The sequence below is a fragment of the Manis javanica genome, chromosome 8 (genome assembly GCF_040802235.1).
Source record: "Manis javanica isolate MJ-LG chromosome 8, MJ_LKY, whole genome shotgun sequence".
Taxonomy (NCBI): Eukaryota; Metazoa; Chordata; class Mammalia; order Pholidota; family Manidae; genus Manis; species Manis javanica.
The window spans coordinates 10,259,399-10,286,163 of NC_133163.1; the positions used below are offsets into that span (position 1 = coordinate 10,259,399).

At 34.9% G+C, this 26,765-nt stretch overlaps 1 protein-coding gene across 8 annotated transcripts in view; it reads right to left on the reverse strand.

Moving 5' to 3' along the window:
• The window catches only part of PPP4R4 (protein phosphatase 4 regulatory subunit 4), a 199,062-nt gene that overhangs the window by 132,416 nt on the left and 39,881 nt on the right, over positions 1–26,765 (reverse strand). For 7 of the 8 annotated variants that reach the window (XM_073241912.1, XM_073241911.1, XM_073241917.1 and 4 more), the window contains exons 4-7: positions 14,199–14,346; positions 13,638–13,711; positions 11,473–11,579; positions 10,564–10,671 (exon numbers count right to left, since the gene is read on the reverse strand). In XM_073241912.1, coding sequence (XP_073098013.1) covers positions 10,564–10,671; positions 11,473–11,579; positions 13,638–13,711; positions 14,199–14,346 — 437 coding nt within the window. Of the gene's footprint in view, positions 1–10,563; positions 10,672–11,472; positions 11,580–13,637; positions 13,712–14,198; positions 14,347–17,562; positions 17,644–26,765 lie in introns of those variants that run through there. The other variant, XM_073241918.1, reaches the window with a different exon arrangement.

Sequence of the window (26,765 nt, forward strand, 5' to 3'; positions counted from 1 at the left end):
CACCAGCAGGAGGAAGAGAAAGGAGCAGGGAGGGAGTGGAGGCCTGGGACTACTGAAAACCTAGCTCTAGAGATCTGTTTTGGGAGTACAAACCTACACTTCATGGTGCTCTCGTGATTAAGGGGGATGGAAAGCCAAAACAGGCAGAATACCTGGAAAGACTGAGATTCCAGCTGCTTGTGGAAAACAGGGATCCATATCTGGCTGTTCTGGGACAAAAGAAAGGCAGGCAGTCTGAGAGACTTCCTAACAAGGGAGCCCTTAGCAAGAGGGTTGCTAAAGAGGCAAGGATTGCACAGAGCTTACTGTTCAGAAGAAAGGACAGGTAGACAAAATTGCATGCACTCTGCCCAACAGGTTGGGAACTTTCACAATCTTCAGGCACTCCAGCCCAGTGGCTAGCTATGCAGCTCCAAGGACCCCCCTCCATGATATGCAGCCTGCTACACCTTCCTCCTGGCCAGCCCCACCTGGCTCGCAAACTGGCAAACTCTACCATAGCGTTAGGCCAGCCAGAGGGAAGCCCCACCTACAGCAGCTACAAACGCAAAGCATAGACGCTTATACCTGAGTGCTCAGCCCACTGGTTCTCTGGCAGTGGAGACAAGCAAGGCATAGCATCCAGGAAGCAGGAAACAGCTCTTTCCTACCCGCAGGCACCAACACTGCTCCTCTGTGACCCCTGACATTGCTCCAGGGACTGTGCAGCTTCAGAGAGTAGAACTACTGGCCACTAGAAGGCACTACATACAAATATGAAAAGTCAAAGGAACCTGGTTCAAAACAAAATTATGAATACACCAGAGAGTCAAATGAAATCGGCCTCATGAATCTTCCTGAAAGAGATTTCAAAATAAAAATCATGAACATGCTCATGGAGGTACAGAAAAATATTCAAGAACTCAAGAATGAATTCTGGTCAGAGAGTCAATCATTACAGAACACAGTATCAGAAATGAAACATACAATGGGAAGTTTTAAAAGAAGATTAGATATGGTGGAGAAGACAATAAATGAAATAGAAATTAGAGAACAGGAATACAAAGAAGCTGAGGCACAGAGAGAAAAAAGGATCTCTAAGAATGAAAGAATATTGAGAGAACTGTGTGACCAATTCAAAGGGAACAATATTGCATTATAGGGGTACCAGAAGAAGAAGAGAGAGAAAAAGGGATGGAAAGTGTCTTTGAGGAGGTAATTGCTGAAAACTTCCCCATTCTGGGGAAGGAGATAGTCTCTCAGGCCATGGAGATCCACAGATCTCCCAACACAAGGGAACCAAGGAAGACAACATCAAGACATATAATAATTAAAATGGCAAAGATCAAAGATAAGGAAAAACTATTAAAAGCAGCCAGAGAGAGAAATAAGATCACATACAAAGGAAAGCCCATCAGGTGCCTGCTCTTGAGAAGCTCACAATCTGGTGGAAAGCATGATATAAATATAAGAAACATTAACAGAATGCGCATTTACTTAAATAAGTCAATTCTATCTAACTCAAGATAGTATTACTACTTTACAGGCCAGAAGGGAATGGCATGATGTATTAATGAATGAAGCAGAAGGGCCTTGAACCAAGAATACTTTATCTGGCAAGATTATCATTTAAATTTGATGGAGGGATTAAACAATTTTCAGATAAGCAAAAGCTGAGAGAATTTACCTCCCACAAACCATCTCTACAGTGTATTTTTGAGGGACTGCTATAGATGGAAGTATTCCTAAGGTTTAATAGCTGTCACCAGAAGTAATAAAACCACAGTAAAGAAAGTAGAACAGTTAATTACTAAGTAAATGCAAAATTAAATCAACTACCCCCAAAGTCAATCAAGGGATAGACAAAGAGTACAGAATATGATACCTAACATATGAAGAATGGAGGAGGAAGAGAAAGGAGGAGAAAAAAATAAGCTTTACATTGTGTTTGTAATAGCATACTGAGTTAAGTTAGACTCTTACATAGTAAGGAAGTTAACCATGAACCTTTGGTAACCACGAATCTAAAGCCTGCAATAGCAATAAGTAAATACCTATAAATAATCACCCTAAATGTAAATGGTCTGAATAAACCAATCAAAAGACACAGAGTCACTGAATGGATAAAAAAACAAGACCCATCTATATGCTGCCTATAAGAGACTCACTTCAAACCCAAAGACATACACAGACTAAAAGTGAAGGGATGGAAAAAGATTTTTCATGCAACTAATAGGGAGAAAAAAAGCAGGTGTTACAGTACTTGTAGCAGACAAAATAGACTTCAAAACAAAGAACATCACAAGAGACAAAGAAGGAGATTACATAATGATATTCAACAAGAAAATAAAACCATTATAAATATCTATGCACCCAACACAGGAGGACCTACATAGGTGAAACAAATACTAACAGAATTAAAAGGGGCAATAGAATGCAATGCATTCATTCTAGGAAAGTTCAACACTTCACTCACTCCAAATGACAGATCAACCAGACAGAAGATAAGTAAGGAGACAGAGGCACTGAACAATGCATTTGAACAGTTGGACCTAACAGACAACTACAGAACTCTACACCCAAAAGCAGCAGAATATGCATTCTTCTCAAGTGCACATGGAACATTTTCAAGAAAAGATCATAAACTAGGCCAAAAAAAGAGCATTGGTAAATTCAAAAAAAGACTGAAATTGTACCAACCACTTTCTCAGACCACAAAGGCATGAAACTAGAAATAAACTATGCAAAGAAAAAGAAAAATCCCACAAACACCTGGAGGCTTCACAACATGCTCCTAAATAACCAATGGATCAATGACAAAATAAAAACAGAGATCAAGCAATATATGGAGACAAATGACAACAATAATTCAACACCACAAAAAAAATCTGTGGGATGCAGTAAAGACCATGCTAAGAGGAAAGTATGTTGCAACACAGGCCTACCTCAGGAAAGAAGAACAATCCCATATGAACAGTCTAAACTCACAATAAAACTAGAAAAAGAAGAACAAATGAGGCCCAAAGTCAGTAGAAGGAGGGACATAATAAAGATTACAGCAGAAATAAATAAAATCAAGAAGAATTAAACAATAGAAAGAATCAATGAAAGCAGGAGCTAGTTCTTTGAGAAAATAAACAAAATAGATAAACCCCTAGCCAGACTTATCAAGAAAAAAAGAGAGTCTACACACATAAACAGAGTCAAAAATGACAAAGGAAAAATCACTACAGACACCACAGAAATACAAAGAATTATTAGAGAATACTATGAAAAATTATATGCTAACAAACTGGATAACCTAGAAGAAATGGACAACTTTCTAGAAAAATACAACCTTTCAAGGCTGACCCAGAAAGAAACAGAAAATCTGAACAGACCAATCAACAGCAATGAAATTGAATTGGTAATCAAAATACAACCTAAGAACAAAACCCTGTACCAGATGGTTTCACTGCTGAATTTTATCAAACATTTACTGAAGACCTAATATCCATCCTCCTTAAAGTTTTCCAAAAATTAGAAGAGGAGGGAATACTCCCAAACTTATTCTATGAGGCCAGCATCACTCTAATACCAAAACCAGGCAAAGACACCATAAAAAAGAAAACTACAGACCAATATCCCTGATGAACATAGATGCAAAAATACTCAACAAAATATTAGGAAACCAAATTCAAAAATACATCAAGAGGATCATACACCATGATCAAGTGGGATTCATCTCAGGGATGCAAGGATGATACAACATTCTAAAATCCATCAACATCATCCACTACATCAACAAAAAGGACAAAAACCACATGATCATCTCCATAGATGCCAAAAAAGCATTTGACAAAATTCAACATCCATTCATGATAAAAACTCTTAACAAAATGGGTATAGAGGGCAAGTACCTCAACATAATAAAGGCCATATATGACAAACCCACAGCCACATCATACTTAACAGCAAGAAGCTGAAAGCTTTTCCTTTACGATTGGGAACAAGACAAGGATGCCCACTCTCTGCACTTTTATTCAACATAGTTCTGGAGGTCCTCACCACAGCAATTAGACAACACAAAGAAATAAAGGGCATCCAGATTGGTAAGGAAGAAATGACTCTATCTCTGTTTGCAGATGACATGATATTGTACATAAAAAAACCCTAAAGAATTCACTCCAAAACTACTAGATCTAATATCTGAATTCGCCAAAGTTGCAGGATACAATTTTAATACACAGAAATCTGTTGCATTCCTATGCAGTAATGATGAACTAACAGAGGGAGAAATCAGGAAAACAATTCCATTCACAATTGCATCAAAAAGAATAAAATACTTAGGAATAAACCTAACCAAGGAAGTTAAAGACCTATATTTTGAAAACTACAAGACACTCATGAGAGAAATTAAAGAAGGTACCAATAATGGAAACACATCCCATGCTCATGGATAGGAAGAATTAATGTTGTTAAAATGGCCATCCTGCCTAAAACAATCTACAGATTCAATGCAATTCCTATCAAAATACCAACAGCCTTCTTCAACAAACCAGAGAAAATTGCGCTAAAATTCATATGGAACCACAAAAGACCAACAGCATTCTTCAATGAACTAGAGAAAATCGTTCTAAAATTCATATGGAAGCACAAAAGACCCTGAATAGCCAAAGCAATCCTGAGAAGGAAGAATAAAGCTGGGGGGATTACACTCCCTGACTTCAAGCTCTACTACAAAGCCACAGTAATCAAGACAATTTGGTACTGGCACAAGAACAGAACAATAGACCAATGGAACAGACTAGAGAGTCCAGATATAAACCCAACCATATATGGTCAATTAATATATGATAAAGGAGCCATGGACATACAATGGGGAAATGACAGCCTCTTCAACAACTGGTGTTGGCAAAACTGGACAGCTACATGCAAGAGAATGAAACTGGATTATTGTTTAACCCCATACACAAAAGTAAACTCAAAATGGATCAAAGACCTGAATGTAAGTCATGAAGCCATAAAAACTCTTAAAAGACAACATAGGCAAAAATCTCCTGAATATAAGCATGAGCAACTTCTTCCTGAATGCATCTCTTTGAGCAAGGAAAACAAAAGCAAAAAAGGAAACATGGGACTACATCAAACTAAAAAGCTTCTGTACAGCAAAGGACACCATTAACAGAACAAAAAGGCATCCTACAGTATGGGAGATATATTTATAAATGACATATCTGACAAGGGGTTAACATCTAAAATATATAAAGAACTTACATGCCTCAACACCCAAAAAGCAAATAACCTGATTAAAAAGTGGTTGGAGGATATGAAGAGATAATTCTCCAAAGAAGAAATTCCGATGGCCAACAGACACATGAAAAGATGCTCCATTATCACTAATCTTCAGGGAAATGCAAATTAAAACCACAATGAGATATCACTTCAGACCAGTTAAGGATGGCCAGCATAGCAAAGACTAATAACAACAAATGCTGGTGAGGATGTGGAGAAATGGGAACCCTCTTATACTGCTGATGGGAATGTAAGCTAGTTCAACCATTGTGGAAAGCAATATGAAAAGCATTGTGGAAAGCATTGTGGAAATACAATAAAATTATATCCTGCAACTTTGGTGAATTCAGGTAACTCAAAAAACTCAAAGTAGAAATACCATTTGACCCACGAATCCCACTCCTTGGAATTTAGCCAAAGAATACAAGTTCTCAGATTCAAAACGACATATACACCCTTATGTTTATCACAGCACTATTTACAATAGCGAAGATATGGAAGCAATCTAAGTGTCCATCAGTAGATGAATGGATAAGGAAGATGTGGTACATATACACAACGGAATACTATTCAGCCATAAGAAAGAAACAAATCCTACCATTTGCAACAACATGGATGGAGCTGGAGGACATTATGCTCAGTGAAATAAGCCAGGTGGAGAAAGACAAGTGCCAAATAATTTCCCTCACTTGTGGAGTATAACAAAGAAACAAAACAGAAGGAACAAAACAGCAGCAGACTCACAGACTCGAAGGGACTAGCAGTTACCAAAGGGGAGGGGTATGGGAGGGTGAGTGCGGAGGGACAGAGAACGGGATTGAGAAGTATTATGTTTAGTACACATGGTGTGAGGGGTCACGGGGAAAACAGTGTAGCACAGAGAAGGCAAATAGTGACTCTGTGGAATCTTACTATACTGATGGACAGTGACTGCAGTGGGGTATGGGTGGGGACTTGATAATACGCATAAATGTAGTAACCACATTGTTTTTTCATTTGAAACCTTCATAAGACTGTATATCAATAATACCTTAATAAAAATTTTAAATAAAGTAGCATTTTTATATATTCATTATCAAAATGTTAAAAACACAAAAAGTATAAAAATAAATTAAAATAACCTATAACCCTCCACTTAGAGAAACTTTGAAAGTTTCTGAAAATGTATCACTTCCAGACTTTCATTCTACTCATTCTATTCAAATTATACATCCTCTTTGGGCTTCAACTTCCTCATCTGTAAAAAAAAAAAAAAATACTGTCTACCTAACAGGATGGTTATAAGGATATTAAGTTCATAAATGTGAAATGCTTAGAATATTGTTTGACACTTAGTAAACATCATCTAAGCATTTACTACTTTTAGTTCACAAATTTTAATATGAACAGCCAATTTCTTAGACTCACCTCTAAAAATGGTGTAATATAGGTAAAAGAATAAGGAAAAGTCTGCATATTTTGTAGAACTGAGGAAGACTGGTAAGTGCATGCCTCTTCTACTAGAACATGAAGATTATTTCCTGTACCTTTGCCAACATTGCAGATTTATCATTAACTTTTCTAATTTCATTGCTAAAAGTTGTATTTCATTATAGTTCATGTAAATATCTCATATTATCCAATATGTCTACTTGACTATATCTCTTCCCTAAGTACCTGGAAAACAGGATTGTGTCTTTTTCACTATTACATCACCCACATGTAATCTAGTGCTTACTTACAATCAATGCTCAATATATAGTCATCAAATGTATATATTTCTCGGACAACTAAGGTTAAACAATGAGGTTGAATATGTTTATTAACTATCTCTATTTCTTCTTTATGAAGTATATGTTTTTTTTTCTTTGCCCACTTATCATCTCATAAAAGTTGAGGGGAAACAAAGCATTATGACATACTACATATTTAAGATTCAAGTATTTCTCCCTTTCATTAGTTCCCCTCAAACTGCATTATAGCTGAGCAATTTTTTCAAAAGTAGGTTGAGTTGCGTACTGACTATGCTAGTATGTTTATGAGAATATCTTTTTCTTGCCTTCATTTGTAAATTCCACCCTGGTTGGGGCAGAACTGTAGGTCATCATCCTTTCTACTAAAAACCCTCTGTGATTTAAGTATATAGAACAGAAATCTGAGGACAGCCTGATCTTACTGTTTTTGTAGGGGTCCAGTTTTATCAGCCAAGATGCTAATGATTACAATCTAACCCTTCCATGATGTCATATGAGATGAAGGAAATAAGCCAGCTTGCCCAGAGCCCAGTAGCCTGCCAGGAATCTGGGGTCTGGCTATGTGTTACAAATCAGCCCAGGAGCTGGCTATGATTTGGTGTCATCTGATGGTAACTGTCTTCTTTAGCTTAACTACTGATGAAGACCCTGACTTTAATGGTTGGCCAAGACATCAGTGGTAAGACGAGGAAACTTCTCACTTGTTTATACCTTTTCCATTGGCCTATTTTAAGGAGACTGGGCTAGAAAAAATACTGGGGACCCAATAGTCTCCATCTCTCTTTTCACAAGATGAAGCTCTTGCTCAGCCCTCCATCAATCCCTTCATCAACAGCCTTCCAATATGACAAAAGACAAAAATGTGGGCAGGGGACAAGAACCAGCTATCGATCCCATTAAATCTGAATTCTACAGTCCTCTAACAAAGGCAATCATGGGTCTGCTTTTAGTCACTATTACTTTTTATTTATCATATATTATACACTCTTTTGTGTCTGGCTTGTTTCCCCTAATATACTGATTCTGAGATTCATCCATGACATAATATTGCATGTATCAGAACTTATTCTTTTTTATTGATAAATAGTTCCATTATATGTACATGCCACATTTTATTTTTCCACATACCTGTTGATAGACATTTGGATTGTTCCAGTTTTGACTATCAGAAATAAAGCTACTATAAACACATGTACATAATACAATTCTTGTTGTGGACATATATTTTGTATTCTCTTGGGTAAATTCTTAAAAGTAAAATGACTAGGTCATTTAGACAATGTATGTTTAACTTTTAAGTAAATTTCAATCAGTTTACAAAGTGGGTTCCATTATTTCATAGTTCCACCAGCAGTGTATGGGAGTACCAGTTGCTCCAAGTCCTCATTAACATTTGATACTGACAGGCTCTTTAGTTTAGCCATTCTAGTGAATGTGTAGCAGTATCTCATTGTGATTTTAATTTACATTTCTCTTTATGATTACGACAGTATCTTTTCATGTGCTTTTTGGTCATGTATTATATCTTCCTTTGTGATGTCAGTGTTCAAATGAACTTCTCATTTCTCAACTGGGTTGTTTATAAGAGTCTTGTATATTGAGTTTAGATGATTGAATTGTTTAGAGTTCTTTCTATATTCTGGACACAAGCTTGATATATGTATTGTGAATAGTTTTCCAGTCTGGGGTTGACTTTTGTTTTGAAAAGCAGAAGTTATTTTGATAAAGTCTCATTATCACAGTTTTCTTTCATAGTTCATGATTTTAACCTAACTAATCCTTAACGGCTCCAAAGTCACAAAGATTTTCTTATATATTTTTTTCAAGGAGCTTTATAGTCTTAGCTTTTATATTTAGGCCTATGATAGATTTCTAGCTTTTATTTAAGGTGTGAGAGTCCATATTCATTTCTTTTCTCTTATGAATGATTCATTATTCCAATACTGCATTTTGAAAAAGACTTTCCTCTCCTCATTGAATTGTTTTGACACTCAATTGAAAATCAATTGGCCACAATTGTGCGGGTCTATTTCCGGACCCTCTCTTCTGTTCCAGTGATCTATACATCTATATTTTCACTAACATTACATTCTTTTGATTATTGTAATTTTATTGTAAGTCTTGAAAACAAGTAATGTAAGGTCTCTGTCTTTTTTTTTTTAGAATAGCCAAAGCAATCTAGGTCATTTTTTATTTCCATATAAATTTTAAAATCACGTTTTCTACAATTTTGGTTGAGATTGCAGTGAATGGCTAGATCAATTTGGGGAGAATTGACATTTTAACATTCACAATTTTCAACCTTTCAATCCATGAATATGCTGTCTACCTCTTTGTTTTTTTTAATGACTCTTAATACTGTTCTGTAGTTTTTCAGTGTCGAGGTCTTGCACATCTTTTGTTAAGTTCATTATAAATGGAAATTTAAATTTTTCATTGTCTAAATATCTTCTCCCAGTATAGAAAAATACAGTTGACTTTTGTATGTTAACCTTGTATCCTTAAATTCATTTATTAATTCTAGTAGTTGTTTCGTAAATCACTGATGATTTTCTATGTAAACAGTGATATCACCTACAAATAGAAATCATTTTACTTCTTCCTTTCAGATTTTTAGATCTTTTAGGTTTTTGTTTTCTTGCCTTATTTCACTAGCTACAACCTACTGTAGAGTGTAGAACAGAAGTGATGAAAACTATCCTTGCCTAGTTCTTACTTGAGAGGGGAAGCAGTCAATATCTACCATTAAGTATAATGCTAGCTATAGGTTTTTCCTATATGCCCTGTATCAGATTGAGGAAATTCTCTCCACCCCTAGTTTCCTGAGAGTTTTTATCATGAATGAATGTTGAATTTTGTCAGATATTGTAATTAGGGGATTTTCAGGTTATCTTATTTGCCATGTTACCAGAATTAAAAGTTTCATCAACTTTTTCAAAAGTATGTTTTTCCTTTCTGACCTTAGTGCTGAGGTTCCAATGTTTTTTATACAAATTTAGGATCTCAAAAAAAAACACAATTTCCCAAAATGGTTTTTAGATAAAACTTCCTTTCATATCATACTTGACAAGAGATCAATTTTTATAGATGAAGAGAGGACCCTGTCTGCTCTATGCCTCTCCTTCCTGAGCTTTACACAAAAGATAGAGAGAGCAACAAAGCAGACGGTGGAGGCGGAGTTGCACAAGAGATGATGAAAGACTTCCACTGAGTTAATTCTATCTGAAATGACCCAGTAATTCAGCTACCAGACAAAAGAAATGCTACAGTTGTAGTCCAAGCATGGTTTACATGGGACATTTTCCCTTTCTGAATCTAGGCATTTCAGGTGACAACTAAGTAATGTAAAGTGAGGGGGGAAAAATGGCATTAATTGAATGACTACTCCATGCTAAACATCTTCACTTTTATCTCTTTTATCCTGACAAATCAGGACATACATGTTGTTATAATCATTTTAAGATCATATAAAGTTTAGCCCTTTAACAACATGCTTTCAAGGGATACAGGAAGAGGATATGTACATCTGACAATCCAGAAATAAGAACACAACATGAGAAATTGACCATATACTTACCCAATGCCTTGAGCTATGTTTTCTAATTGCCGACACATACAAGATCGAACTTCATATTCTACATCTTGACAGAATGATTTTACCAGGGGAAGTATTTCTCTTTTAATGCTTAGGAGGGGAAGAAAGAAACATGAAAAAGGGTGAGTGTTCTAGAATAATTAATATTTTCAAACAATTATCACCAAAAATCTTAAGTTCAATAATAACACATATACTTTAATATAAAGCTTTATAGTTTTCAATGTACTTTGAATATGTCAATACATTTGGATGTTATCATCTGCTACCTGTAAATTATACGCATAAGTGGGTCTTTTTAAAATAATGGTTAATTTTGATTGGCAGGTAAACCTCTTAGCTAAGATAAAAGGCTATAGACAAGTGTAATATCTGATTCTAGCCATCAACTTAATATTCTTCAATTTTTATTTTGCTCTTATGTCATAATTCACAATATTCCATTCTTTCTATTTGGTATTTATCATCTGGGTAGAGGGCAGCATATGAATTATAAACATTTTCTATAAGATTGCACAGTAAGATAAATTATACAAAAGAAGGAATTAATAACAATGGAAGAAACCAGAGTCTATCTTTATGCCATATTTGAAAATTTTTGAAATCTGTAGTGTGATGATATCATTTCATCCTCAAAACTACAGTAGGTATGTGACAGAGAAGACTAAGATCGGAAACAGAAAAAAAGTTAACCTTGTTGATTTTGAAAAGCCACAAATTCAAAAAGAAATGCATCTGAATAAGTAGAGCTCTGAGAAACCTATAAAGTTAAAACAACTAAACTTGTATGCAGTATTGAATAAAACAAATCTAATATAACTGCTAATCATAGTCATTATACATTTTAAATCAACAATTTAAACAGACAAAAAGTTACATACAAATACTCACGTATGGGCATCAAATTTGTTGGTCAATTTTCCTAAAATTTTACAACTGACTAAACGAGACTGGACTGTTTGGGAAAGCTGTGCCTTGGAAACAAGTGGATTCAAAATCTAAAAAGAAAAGATTTAGACAACAAATTCACAAAGTTTTGTATATTCTTGTCATTAAGGTCAGCTATTTTCTTTCTTTAAGGGATATGTTAATGTTCTAAATAATTTTAAAGTAACTGATTTATAATTTAAGGTATATGGTTGTTCATAACTTGTATCACCTTGTTTGTCTTCTGGGTTCTGAAGGTAAAGATGATAAATTATATAATTAAAAACAAGCAAGCATAGAAAAACTGAATTAAAGCTTGTGGTGAATTCTGTAATGAGCTGTATGCAGATCATCTATATGCAGAAAGTATAACTGTAAAATATACATTTTCAAAACAAAAGAGCAAATTAATTACCAGATACTCTGAAATTCATTTTTATTCCATATAGACTAAATTTTTACATTTATCCTAAAGGAATGTAAAACATTATAGCTTCAAACAGATTCTGTTAAATAATTCTGCCACTGGAAGAAAATAACCCAAGGCTGATATTATTATGTATATGATGAGCACTCAAAAACCTCAACAGCACAATAGACGGCAAAGAACTATGAAGATCATATCCTGGTCCTGGCCCCACTCTTAAATCTGTCCGATTAATTTTGCTATTTCTCATCTATTTAAAATGGAAATTAGAAGGATATTAGGAATATCCTTCCAAGTTCTAAAATCCTATGACTCTAGTAAAAGGGTCAAAATGGCTTCTCCTCTCAACAAGGTAACTAGAATTACTGACTGCATAGTAATAAATATAATTTAAAACTCGAAGATTTGAAATAAAATACTTATTTTAAATCTTAAAAATCCCATGTTAAATAATATATGATACTCTAGAGTAAAAACCGCATTCTACTACATATCACTCTTCAAAATAGATAAATAACACACGTCGACATCACATTCAACATTTCAATGTGTGTAATTATCTAGATGTTCGACATCAAGTACACAAATATCCTCCTAAGTGGGTAAATCTTCCCATTTTCTAGCAAATATTTTGTCATTGAGATAGGACCATAGACTGCCTGGGAGCAAAGAAAGGACAAACATGCTTCATGAAATCAATAAAGGACATTTCACTGGCAGGTAAGTGTTTTTTCAACTATGACACGTTTGAAAAGAAACATATAGACATGACATTCAAAGAATGAAAAAAGAAACATAGAAATGACATTCAAAGAATGACTTCATTAGAGAAACAAATTTCCTTTCTAATTTTCCTGTTCGCACATGTTAATTTACTAAAACTTTTAGAGAAAAGGATATTGAACACTGTTTAAAACTAAAAAGCAAACAACATATTGGTAACAATGCTTCCAATAAACATAACAAAGGATTGGCAACCTTGATAGATAAATAGTATATATAAAGGTGACCAAAAGACATGAGCAGATAATTCCAAAAGAACAGAGAACTGATACAAATATGTGAGAAAATATTCAAGAGAATAATTTAAAAATTTCAATTAAAATGTAATTCCATTTTTGGCCCATCAAATTGAAGTGGAATGCTATTACTGACACAAGTCCAGGGAAGATCATTTTCACAAATTGCTGGTTGAGAGCCTTAAGAATATCAATGTCCTCTGACCCAGTAATTCCAACTTTTTGGAAGATATAGTTAAGAAAATTATCTGAAGAACAAGAAAAGCTCTATAAAGATGTTCATTCATTTCTCATTTTGATATTAAACTACCAAAAACAGGCTTATATACTGAACAAGTAAAATATTTTGTAGCTACCCCCAAATTACATTAAAGTAACATAGAAAAACAATGCAAAATGAAAAATCATATATAAATTCAGTATGATCAATAATATGGCTAATAGCAATCAAATGTAGGGGAAAAATCTGAAATGAAAATAGAATGTTAAAAGTGGCCAACTGCAAAATCATGATTTATCTTCCTATTATTTTCTGAATACTCAAATTTCCTATAATGAACATGTGTTGCTTTGAGAGTAAAAACTAACTTTATTTTTTTTAAATACCATTTTTCTATCAAAAATCTTAAAAACCTTAGAGCTACTTATTTATTATTATTTACAAAAAAAAAAGGTATTATTACCTCATGCCTTAGCGTTTCTTTGGGCAACACTTCTATTACAGATAGAAGAGTTTCCAGCCATGCATTGCTGACACCTGATTGACAGATAAAAGATGCAAAGTTAAACGTCTCACTTACAAATATAGTTTCAACTTAGCCAGTTACAATAGTATTTCATGATAAATGGGAATAATTGTTTTTATTACTATTGTAAGAAGTTCCTCTAGTTTTTGTCTTAGCCAACATCCAGAAAACATTTATACTTTAAAAATATTTGGAGATATCTTTAACCTAAAGTGTACAATCTTTGCTGTACAATAACAGTATAAGTATAAATGTAAAATTTTTTTAATTGAAGAAGTAGTATAAATCATAAGATGAACTAATGTACCCCCAGCTTTCAAGGATACTGATACTGAATTTTGTGGGTTATGTAAGAAAACAGCAATGGCTATGTTAAGTCAACTCTTGGGCAGCATGGCCTCATTCAGTTACCCCTGCTCGGTCTAACAAGATTCAAGTAAACTCATGGCTACATACAAGAAACAATAAGTATGTAATTATGCATGCCCGGCCCCTGACCTGTGTCCCTGTGCTCCAGATGCAGTAGAATGACTTGGAGAAAGGAGTGGGCATAGGTATGAATTGACACTGATCCTTCCTGAAGAATGGTCAAAAAGGATGCCGCAGCTGCTAACTGCATTTCCACTCCTGCAACATGCAGGACTTCCTGTATAATCATAAAGAGTTTGCTATTACAGAGATGAGAGATCAGAAAATTTTTTATAAATCTAAGGTTACAAAAACCAAACACAACCATATTCCACATAATAACTATCTATGACCTTTAAGGGTACGTGCTTCCTCTTATTACTTTATTTAAGAAAACTATTAAACCACATGAAGCTTAAATGTCTTAGAAATGTATAAAATAAAAAAACATTCCTTTGCTTTATTGAATAAAAATTACAAAAATATATAAGCCTTTAAATAGGATGGGCATTTTGATAGACTTCTATTTCTATTTCGCTATATATTGAACAATTTGCCATTATACCTAGAACAATAATAACAAAGTTCCGACAATCACGTGTATTTTCATTACTTGTATTTCTGTTTCAAAAAATAAACATTATACATTCTACTAGAAAAAAGGAATACATTAAGCTTGTGCAAATGTATTTTTCCCTTTAAACTACTGACAAGAACATAAACTACCATGAAGTAAACTGTTTTTAAAGTAATTTTTTAAATACAAGAGTATATTCTTTAATTAATTATATTAAGTCATGTCCACTCACCACTTTTTAAATTTTTTAATGTATATTCAAAATTAAAGCCAACATGGGAATATGAGTTTGCAACACATCAAGAAGTCAAAAAAAAAATCTTTCATATAAACTTCATCAGAGATATTACCTATACTTTTTCTCTAAGAGAGACAGAGAGAGAGAGAGAGAGAGAGAGAGCATACTGTAAAGATAACTAAAAGTATTGCTCTGTTTAATCAATTATGGCAATTATGGGATTTTTCCCTTGAATGCCTATTTTATAACAAATATAGTAAAGTTAGTAGAACAATGTGGAACTTTTGGCCATAAAACAAAGTTTCATATCTATGATCTCAAGAAAATTAATCTTTCTGTATTATTTCCTAATATATAAAATATAAATTATGATATATAAAATATAAATATACCATATTTGTAGAGATTTAAATCATTTCAAGAGAACTTCTGTGACTTACCAACTTGTGAAAATTTGTGCAAACTCAGCATTTAAGTAACGACCACTGTACACCCAACTGTCTCCTCTCTATATTAGGCTCTCAAGTAGGAATCTGATCTTGTCCACACCTGAATTGATCTCTCCCCCTAACCTGCTCCTCTCCAATCTTCATCTCCATCAACAGGAAATGACAACTCTGCTCCTCCAGTTGTCACCTCAAGAACTTTGGGGTCATCCTTAACTCCTTTCAGTCCCTCACTCACCACAACCAAATGAATGATCGATCCTGATCCAGAATCTGACCACTTATCACTTCTACCACTAGCACCCTGATCCAAGCCATCATCTCCAGCTGAAGTATTCCAATAACCTACTCACTCGTCCCTGAATCCATGACTGTCCCTCTACTATCTATTGTCTCTACAGCATCCAGAGAGATTCTTATAAAAAGAAGTCAGATCATGTCACTTTTCTGCTCAAACCTGTCCAATGGCTTTCCATGCCAAAGGACAAAGAAAATCATTTCAATGACTTATAAGATCTGTAACTCCCCCTTTTCCCAGGTTTCAGCTGGTTGGCTCCCTGACCTCTCTCCATCTTCTACTCAGGCACTACCTTTTCAATGAGCACCCCCTGAAGGCCCTACTTCAAACTGAAAACCACTCACCACACCCTGCACAGGTTTATCACTCCATCATCCAACGACCAAAGCATCCACTTGTTTGTGGTCTTTCTCCCAGGCCTAGAACATAAGCTTCACGACTGCAAGGATATTGGTCTGCTTTATTCACTACTGCATCCCCAACTGCTATCACACAGCAGGCATTCAGTAAGGAAGGGCTGACTGAACGACTGAATAGCTCTTACCCTTTCACCTAAACTTTCTGCTCTTGATGCTTTCTGCCTCCACATACACTTCCCACATCTCCTAAAACGTTGCCTCAAGAGATTTTGAGGTAAGTCCTAAGGATTGGGGATCGGTAGACTTAGACACAAAGAAAGCAAAAATGGATCCCATAGAAATGCATTCTTAATACTCTCTCTATCACGTCAGTAAGGAGATGTTCCTGCCATCTTCTTCCCCAGAATCTCTGTAACCATGATTTAGACCATGTACTCAGACTCCTTGATTCATATGGTGGGACCACTGCCAGTTATCACAGTGTAAGAAAACATGTCATTCTAAAGGTGAAGAAACAGACTCAGAGCCACCGATTATTTTACTAAAGGCTGTTGAGCTAGTAATTGGTCGCTCTAAGATGTTACCCTTGTCTGCCTAAGGCCAAAGCAGAGCACTGAATTCTTCACAGATTCTTCTATTCATCCCTTCTTAAAGCATGGCTTAAATCATCACTTACGTAGGCACAGCTTAAGCTTTCATGTGGTAGTGTGGGAGATTTGGCAGTGGCTTTACTGTGGCAATGTTTATGTGGTATAGTTAATTCCCAAACAACCTATCACACATTAGGGTGGCTGGTTTTTGTTTTGTTTGTTTGAAACTTTTGTATCACATTCACAAATGTTATTTCACAAGTTTTTTCAACCAATAGTCAAATTAAATGTCTTAAAGTTCTTGACGGAAAGAAAAAGAGAAGGAATAGTAGGGCATATAGCAATTGGTCTCTCAAATCAGCCCTCCCTCGTTCCCTTGTTTTACTGTTTCCAAAACAAACATTTGTTCCACACTAACAATTTGGAAAACATTTTTAAGAGATTTGATGTGGCCAGTATACATCACTTACAGGTTTCAAAAGGCATAGCTTTTATTTAGAAACAGAAAGTATTTTGCAAAGAAAAATTAAAATAAATTGTGAGGGCCACACATATACATTCCAGTTCACATGAATCTGCTGTTTTAACTTCCAAGTGATGTAATTCTGCCCCCTCTTAAAGTCATTAAAGTCCTGGTTCTTATGCGTATGCAAACTTTATGCAAAACAAGAACATGAGAAGCTCTCCAACTTCGTATCTTCTTACTGTATTATTTAGTCTTGACTCCAGCAGCAACATTTGCCCCAACTATTTTGCATTTAATTTTCGAAAAATCCTCAAGTCTTATCAGGATTTGGTTTTTTCTCTTGTTGTGCTGACTTCAACATCTGGGACTGTCCACTGTTAAGAAACCAGCACAGACTAAGAGATTTTATCACTGCTAAAATTCAATTGATTTCTAAACATATTTTTCTGAAACGTAACACAGTAAGAGTTTGATACTTACCAGTAAGTGTTTTCCTCCACAGAGTCACACCCTCTGGACAAACATAGTGAGATCCATACTCTCTGGGTAAATAAGTACGCATCCTCATGGACCTTGGAAGACACTGAAAAGTAAATTCCTCTATTGCTTAGGTGCCAGCCTTAATGCCAGTCACCTATTGTATGGCTGGCATTTCAACTTGAATTCCTCAAAAGTGAAATGAAATATTTCATAAATGAGATAACAGTATAGTACCAAATTTTAAAAACTATTCCCACTCAAGGAAGGAAAATGTACTGCACACTTCTCTGTTTTAAATCATTCTTTAGTTTGCATGAATGGTGCAAGAAAGCATCTTATAAAACAACACAATACAGTCCTTGCAGAGGGAAACTGCTCTGCATCCAATAACCCACATTATATGCATCAAGAAGCCCTTTCTCTTTATGATACACAATACAGAGAAGCACTAAATGAATCAGCAGCTCATCCCAAAACAAATATTTTGGATTCACACACTTGGAAAATAAATTTACTGAATAAAACTGATGAACACATTTACCATACATAGTGCTGGTTCCAAAGTAAAAGAGCCCTTAAATTACAAAGTGTCTGTGTATATTTTTTAGACAGTATCACTGATTATTTTGAAAATAATAGGGATTTAAATATTCAAATATTGAAGACCTAGGACACAAAATATGTGGGGTCTTGAGAGTCATAAATGTGGGAATTCTTAGTGACAGTCAACAGCTCTTTTCACTATAAAATGACAATATTTTTTAAAGACTTTAAAACTGAGTTAGAGTAATTGGAACATGCTAATTCTAACATACCTTTAATACCTATGAAAGCTCATTCTTTTCCCTATCACTGATTGCCACACTCCACACTAAAATAAAGGGTGGGGAAGTAGCTGAGAGCAATGAAAATCAAAATCTGAGAGGGAGGAGGGAGAATAAAGTGGTGATAGTAACAGGAGTAAAAGGGTGGTCTCTACCCTTCTTTAAATTTGCATTTCAGTGATTAGCAAGGTTCATGAGGAGGTACACATAAAAACATTCCAAAGATCTCTTCCTCTAAAGGAAATACCAGTGCCAGCAGCAACCATCATGTGACTACAGTGAATGTGCAGGGAGCTATTCTGCCAGGCATCATCAGAAGGACAGCAAAACTAGATACTTCAACATGATGGTTTTGGAACTGAATTCTAGTTTTTCTACACTGCCAAGTAATTTTTACATATAATAAATATCAAAGAAATATCAGTTTAGTGGATACAGTAGCTGTAAGTAACCATTTCAAATGATCCATTTTAGCCATATTTAATTCAATGTTTTTTGAAAAAACTATGAACTGTTTTCTGGTGGGGGGGAAGCAACATGGGAAAGGATGGCATTATTTCTATAAGCAAGTGGAAGCAGGGTTTGCTTTCTAGCCAGTTATAGTGCTTTTCCTTTCTACCCTAATCTTTCTGTATAGTAGCCCAGTGAAAATCTAATTCTGATATTGTAACTATCATCCATAACTATCTAAGTACCAGCACCATATTAAGAGTTCTGGAGAAAAGTCAAAAACAATTTCTCTGCCTTTGAGGGACTTATGTTGCTTATGTACAGTCAAACACTCAACAAATACTTACTCAATTACATTAGGGCACTGTGCCGGATTAGATGCTGGAGACCTAGCAATGTACCTGTTGATACTGTAATTAAAACTGTGATAAGAGCTAAGGATGAGAAGGAAGAAATGGCTTAAGAACATCTAACAGGGGACCTGATCTCTTCTAAAGACATGAGACCACCAAGAAGTGACAACTGGCCCATGTAAAGGAGAAATAACCAGATGAAAGTTGGGATAAAGACAGGTGGGAAAATAAGAAGAGAAAGAAGTCAGTGCCTGCACTGATCAGAAAGAGTACAACAGATTCAGAAACTAGAAAAAGGTCAGTGTGCCTAGAGCACAGAGTAAGAGGAGGGGCTGAGGCTAGTGAAAAAGATGGAGCCCAAAATATGTAGGGCCTTAGATGATTAAGCAAGAGAATATTCAGACTGTAGTCCTAAATGCTTTGAAATGTCATGCAAACTATAAAGATGAAAATGAACCAGAAAGTAGTGAGGAAGCGTACAATGGGAGGAAGGTAAGGGGTGAGGATACTTGGTAAGCTATTACCTTTATCTGGGAAAACCCCCATAGCAGCTTGGACTAGGGTGGAGGTAGTGTGTTTGGAAAGAGGTGGAGGGATTCAAGAAATATTAAAGGTGTAACATAAACAGATTGTAGCAAGTAATAAAAACACATGGCATCAAGGACCACTACTAAAAACCAGGTGGATAATGGTGTCACCCACTAGGAGAGGGGACAGTGGAGGAAACCAAGGTGTGGAGGGGAAATGCCAGGGGCTCAGTTTTGGAAGTGTTAACTTTGAGATGCCTCTGAGGTACCCAAGTTAAGACTTCAAACAGGGAATTGCGTATACAGATCTGATACTCTGAAAGGTCTGCTATAAATGAGAGAATTTCTATAGAATAACTAGAATTTATATAGATGATATTCGAAGGCTTGGGTGTGGAGAAGATTGTCCACAGAAAAAAACAGACCAAAAGTGGAGATCTGCTACTCTAAACATAATTTCACCCCAACAAAATGAAGGTGTTGGAGAATTCAAAGTTTAAATAAAATATAAAAACATCCATCACAACAGATTTGACAGAGTATTTAATTTTGAGTTCTGGATAATTCCTAACACACCATTAGAAAGCAATCAGTGGGTCTGTGTAGGGGTAAGGGTGATGACAGGGTGTGGCAGAGGGGTACATGCAGGTATACAAACAGAAACATTTCGGGTTAATATCATTCTGACAGTAAATCAAGGAAAAAATGAAAGGGAGTTTCTTCTTTCAGTAGTGTCAGACTAAGTAATTATGATCAGCTCTCCTGATGAATATCATTTAAAACCTGGGCAAAATATAAAAATCCTCCGGCATATGGAAACTAACAAGTTTACCCATCCTAGATTACCCATTACTAGAAAAACCCAAAATCTAAGAGACAATGCAATTTCAAACAAATGAACATGTAATCTGGGGCCTGTTTTACCCCTGGGGCCATTTGATGATTATAGAAGAGGTTCCTGAGAGGCTGAGAGTTTAAGAGACTTTTTTTTTCTATTTGCAAAAATCCTGGTAAACCCCCCTTGGATAGGATAAGGATAATCCTGAAGCAAACTGGCCTTTGCAGGGAGAGCATCCCAGCTTAAAATCATCTAATACCTGAATTGAGTGAGACTTTATTGTTAGTGCAGTTAAGTAGTCGCTAGAAGAAAACATACTCCTTTCTAGAAGATACCATTCTAGGCGTCAAACTATTTGTACAAATAATTGATCAAATATAATATCAAACACACAGTTAGTAACATCCAAGCACATGATGAAATACTATGACTGAGAAATACCAGAAAACAGAAATGAGCAACGGAAAATAGAAACACACCAAAAGGACCCCCAACTGTCCATGTTATCTGATACATAACCCTGTTCAAGAAGATGAAAGATACAATTTAGAATTTTGACAGAAAATTCTAAGGTATGTTTTTTTAAAAAGGGTGTGGCAGATTTTTAAAAGAGCTAAAAAGAAATTCCAGACCAGATAGATATAATAATCAAAATCAGATTAGACACAGATGAATTAGTGAACTGGAATATGGGTCAGGATAAAACACTCAGAATGAATCACAAAGAGAAAAGGATGGAAAAGAAGGTAAAAGCCATAGAAGATAACTATGAAAAGGTCTAACATATGTGAAATTGAAGTCCCAGAAGGGGAGCAGAGAGAATATTAGGCAGAAGCATATATGGAAAATGTGTGAAAAGATAATGGTCAGTTTTTATAAGCACACCTATTCTGACAGATACATAGATTTATTCATGTTTATCTAATGACTAATGATATTGAGCATCTTTTCTTATGCTTATTGGTCACCCACAGATCTTCTCTGGCTTAGTATTGTTTCAAATTTTTTGCCCATTTTTAAAAATTGGGTTGTGTTCTTACTGAGTTTTGAGAGGGTTTTTTTTTAACATGTTCGTTATCAGATATGTGACTTGTAAATATTTTCTCCCATTCTATGACCTGTCTTTTTCATTCTCGTAACAGTATCTTCTGAAAAGAAGCTTTAGTTTTCACAAGGTCAAACTTATCAAAATTTTCTTCTATGGATCATGCTATTAAGCGTCATATATAAGAAAACTTTGCCTATCCCAAGGTTACAAAGATTTTTCTCTTACGTTTTCTTCTAGAAGTTTTTGAAATTTTAGTTTTTAACATTTAGGTTTGTGATCTATTTTAATTTTTGTATACAGTACAAGATATGGACTTTTTCCCCAACCAACCCAACACCATTTGTTGAAAAGACTATCCTCTACACTGAATTGCCTTTGCACCTGTGTTGGAATCAACTGGCAATGTATGTGAGGGTATTTTTATTTTTCTTTACATATGCCTTTGTACAGGTATCACAGCCTTAACTGATATGTCTTTATATAAATAATACAGTCTTAATTGCTATAGCTGTATATTATGTCATAAATTCAGGGAGTAAAAGCCTATCAACTTTCACTTTTTCAAAGTTATTTTGTCAATTCTTGGTCCTTTGTATTCTCATATGAATTTTAGAATTAGCTCATCATCTCCTACTCCCCCAAAAAAGGCAGTTTTACTTCTTCCTCTGCAATGTGGATATCTTTCATGCCTTTTTGTTGCACTACTGCACTGGCCAAAATGTCCAGTACAGTGTTGAACAAACATGGTAAGAGTGGACACTCTTGGTTTATTCCTGATCTTATGGGAAAGCATTCAGTTTTTCACCTTTAAATATGATGTCAAATATAGGTTATTCACACAGGAAGTCTACCCCTAGTTTGCTGGGGTGTTTTTTTCAGAAATGATTGTTAGATTTTGTCAAATGCTTCTTCTTAATCTATTGAGATGATCAGATGGTGGTGGATTATTTTGTTGTTGTCTCTGTTTTTTTAGTTTGTTCATAGGACAATTTATACTGATTAGTTTTTTAATTTTGAACCAATCCTAAATTCCTGAGATAAACTCCAATTGGTCATGATGTATTATCCTTTCTATATATTGCTGGATTTGATTTGCTGTTTTTCAGATGTTTGCATCTAAGCTCATGAAGGATATGTAACTATAGCTTTTTTGTAATGTCTATGTTTCACTGGCCTATTAGGATAATGAAAGCCTCATAGGATGATTTATTCTTACTTCTTGTGTAAAATTGTTATTTCACTTACATTTATGCCAATTTTTACCATTTATGGTGTTCTTCATTTCTTCATGTAAATCCAGTTTCCTTCTGGTATCACATTACTTCTGCCTAGAGAACTTGCCTTACCACTTTTTATAGTATAAATCTGGTATAAAGAATTCTTTCAATTTCTGTTTGTCTAAAAAACAAAACAGTATTTTGCCTTCATCCTTGAAAGATATTTTCACTGAGTATAGATATCTTGTTGACTTTATTTATTTATTTATTTTTGCACTTTTTGTGCTTAGTACTTCTAATATGACATTCCATCAAACCTTTAGTCTGCATGGTTTCCACCTAGAAGACTACTTTATTCTCACCTTTGTTCCTTTCAGCACTTTGACCATGATGTGCCTAGGGGTGTATGTATGTATATATTTATTCTGCTTGGAATCCTTTGAGCTTGTTGGATCTTTGGTTTGTTATCATTCATTGATTCCAGAAAAGTTTTGGCCATTATTTCTTCAAGTAGTCCATCTTCCCTGCTCTCATTTTTTTCATTCTGAGACTCCAATAGCACATATATTAGATCACTTTACTTTGTCTCAAAGCCATCTGATGCTCTCTTTTTTTTTACTTTTCTCCCTTTGTGTTCAGTTTGGATGATTTCTACCTTCAAGTTCACTGATTCTTTTCACAGCTGTGTCTAAACTGCTAATAAGTCCATGAAACAATGTATCATTTCCAATATCATCCTTTTTATTTCTACTATTTTCATTTGATTGTTTTGTAGCTTCTATCTCTCTGGGGAAATAACCTATATATCCTTACATGTCATTCTGAGGAAGTGGGCAATCATCACCACACCTGCATCAGCAAGGGTGACTCTCTCCAGTCTCCTGCCCTGTTCCCCAAGGCAAGGGAACCTTTAGAAAAGAGCCTGCAAGTGAGTGCAAAGTTCCCTTGTGTCTGGAGCCACGAGTCATTCTAGACTGATATGCTAGCCCACAGTTAACCTTTAAAAACTTGTCACAGTGTAGCTAATGTTTTTGTTCTAACAACCTTTTATGGTGGCCCCTTCTTCCCCTTATTCTCTGTCAAAAGTCAGTGTCCCTGTGTTCCACCATTCTTCAGCAGGGCTGCTGTCCTTTTGAATTCAGTTTACTTGGTTGCCTTGTAACCACCTCTGAGGGGATCATGACAAGTTATGATTGAATGGATTTTTTTGAATAACCCATTGTTGTTAGAAAGGGAGTGATGTTTCCTTGTACACATCCTAAGTAAAAATGGGACTGATTTCTTTGTTTTTGAGTAAGGAATATTCCTTACTCTCTTACACGCTTAACTATACATTTAAAAGAATGCTTATTGTACTTTACCTAGAGTTTCTCAATGTTCTGATTCGGAAAAATTTTCTAGAGTATTTAGTTCACCAGTGCCAAAAGGTTAGCTAATCCGTAAAATTTTAATCGAACATTATAGACCTTCATGTCAATGGAATATGTGAATATTTTCTTTATAATTTTATGATTCTGCAAGGAGAATAAAAATATCTATAAATGACCTTCATATCACTCAAATGTCTTAAGTCAGACACAATATTCAAGTGGGTTCCATTATCAGAGATAGAAAGATATTCTAATTAAGAATTTCAGAAGTTCCATTTCATTTTTATTATAAGCAGGGTAAAAATAACAAATGAATGCATGACTAAGAAGCACATACGAGAACATTAGTCTCTACTAGAGTGAACTGAAACATAATACTTTCAGGTCTATTCGGAGTATTAGCTAACAGAATATTTTATATATGCCCAGAAAAACTATACCAGTAAGTGTTTCCATCAAATTTACTTATTATTATAAAATAATTAGTGATATTAATCTAATTTTTCCTTAAACACACAGATATATATAAAAAGATATAACATATATTTTCAAAGTGCATTATAGTCAATGTAATTTTATTTTTGAGTTGTAAACCACAAAATAAACACTAACTTATATCATCTGATGTTCACACTCTCTAATTCCTTTGGTTAATACGACCTCTTTTTTTTCTAGTAAACTAGAAAAATAAATACTTTCTAATGAACTAGAAAAATAGTTATATACATTTATGCTTCCTAGCACATAAAACCTCCTACTACAGTCAGTTCTGACCCTGATTGTTTTTCAATTTACATTGCAGGAATCAGTTCACTTTCCTCCTCACCTCCCTTCGCATCAGTGTCTCTAAGCGCGCACCTGTCAGTGAAGAGCCCTCCGCCGCTGTGGGCTTTTGACGGCCTGTAGGGTGTCAGGAACTTCATGTTCTGCTTCTTACATATAAATGTGCTGCTTTCACAAAATCCTTTTGCTTTTCTCAGAATTTAACTTTTAACTTTAGTTTGAAAACATGTAGTGATAAAGACAGGTATCTGTATTTTCCAATTGCAAACTAAATAAAAAAGCAATTTGTATCATCTGTTTATGCTCTTTAACTCCTTTAGTTGAGATTATGTTTTCTTGGTGTACTGTCTGAATAAATTATCATTTTATGCTTCCTTTTAAGAAACCTCCCGTTAAAATTTTCATAGTCAAACACTTTTTTAAGTGTTTTTTAAAAGCTAGATTTTTCTCAACTGTAAAATGAAAATAAATACATCATGTGGAGTTGTTATAAGAAGTTTAAAAGAATGTGTCTGAAGTAATAAGCACAGTGCCTGGACAAAGTAAGTGCTTCTCACATTAGTGATGGTTATCCACATACCTGTGCCACTTGAAATAGGATTTAAAAAGTAAATAAAGTTAGGCTTTTTATTCACAAAAACTCTATTTACACAATAAATACTTTCTATAAATACTTAAAAACAAGACTTTTTAAATCTACCTATATTCAGTAGATATTCAACACTTATAAACAATCACTTTGAGAGAAACTTATGGTATTTTTCTATTATTTCCATAAATGAAGATAAAGTCATACAAAATTAATACAAGTTGAACAATCTTTCCAGAATCAGAAGATTGGTAGACCACATCTACTAACCTCGAATGATCAAATTTCATATTGATTAACTATTTCTCCTTTATCCTTCCCTTGTATGTATCTTTCTCCTGCTCCCAAATAAAGGTCTCTCTGTGAACATAAATCAGCATTATACCACTCCATTGATTATCCTGTTTTTACTTCTCATCTAAGAATGCCATTACTGGATAAGACCAATATGTCATTGGTCTTTTGGGTGGACATTTACCACCTCAGAATATTAAGTTCCGTCATTGCTCATTTTACAATTATTTCTGAGTGCCCATTATTTGCCAAGCAAAGGTTGGTAAGTTCTAGGTTCTGGGAATACAGTAGTAAAGCAGACTAACAAAGGTTCTGCCCTTATGGAAGAAAGGGTAAAGAATAGTAGGTAATGAGATCAGAAAGTAGAAGGGGTCAGGTAAGGGCACAATAAGGAGTTTTACTCTATCTGAAATGGGTAATTACTTGGATTGGTTTTCTGTGGCTGCTATAATAAACTACCATAAACTGAGCAGCTTACAACAACAGAAACTTATTCTCTCACAGTTTTGGAGGACTAAGTCCTAAATCAGTATTCCTCAGGAAGCTGTTGTAGTAACCAGACAAGAGATGACTAAGGCTTCAGAAGTAAAATTAGACATTATATATCTGCTGCAGTCATGATCAGCTAATGAAAAGGATGTACAGCAGTTAAGACAGAGGGCATAGGAGTCAGACTTCCTGTTCAAACTGGATTATGCCACTTGCTAGCTTTGTGACTTTGGTTAAGTTATTCAACTAAGTCTCTTGCTCCATCAACTGACCCTTACAAAACTGCTATGAGCATTCAAAGAAATCAAAATGTATAAAATGTTTGACAGAGTATAATGCCAGACACATAATAAGACTTCAACAAATGTTAGCTATAGTTATTTTTATCTGTTCCTGATATTGTACATTTTCTATTATGTAA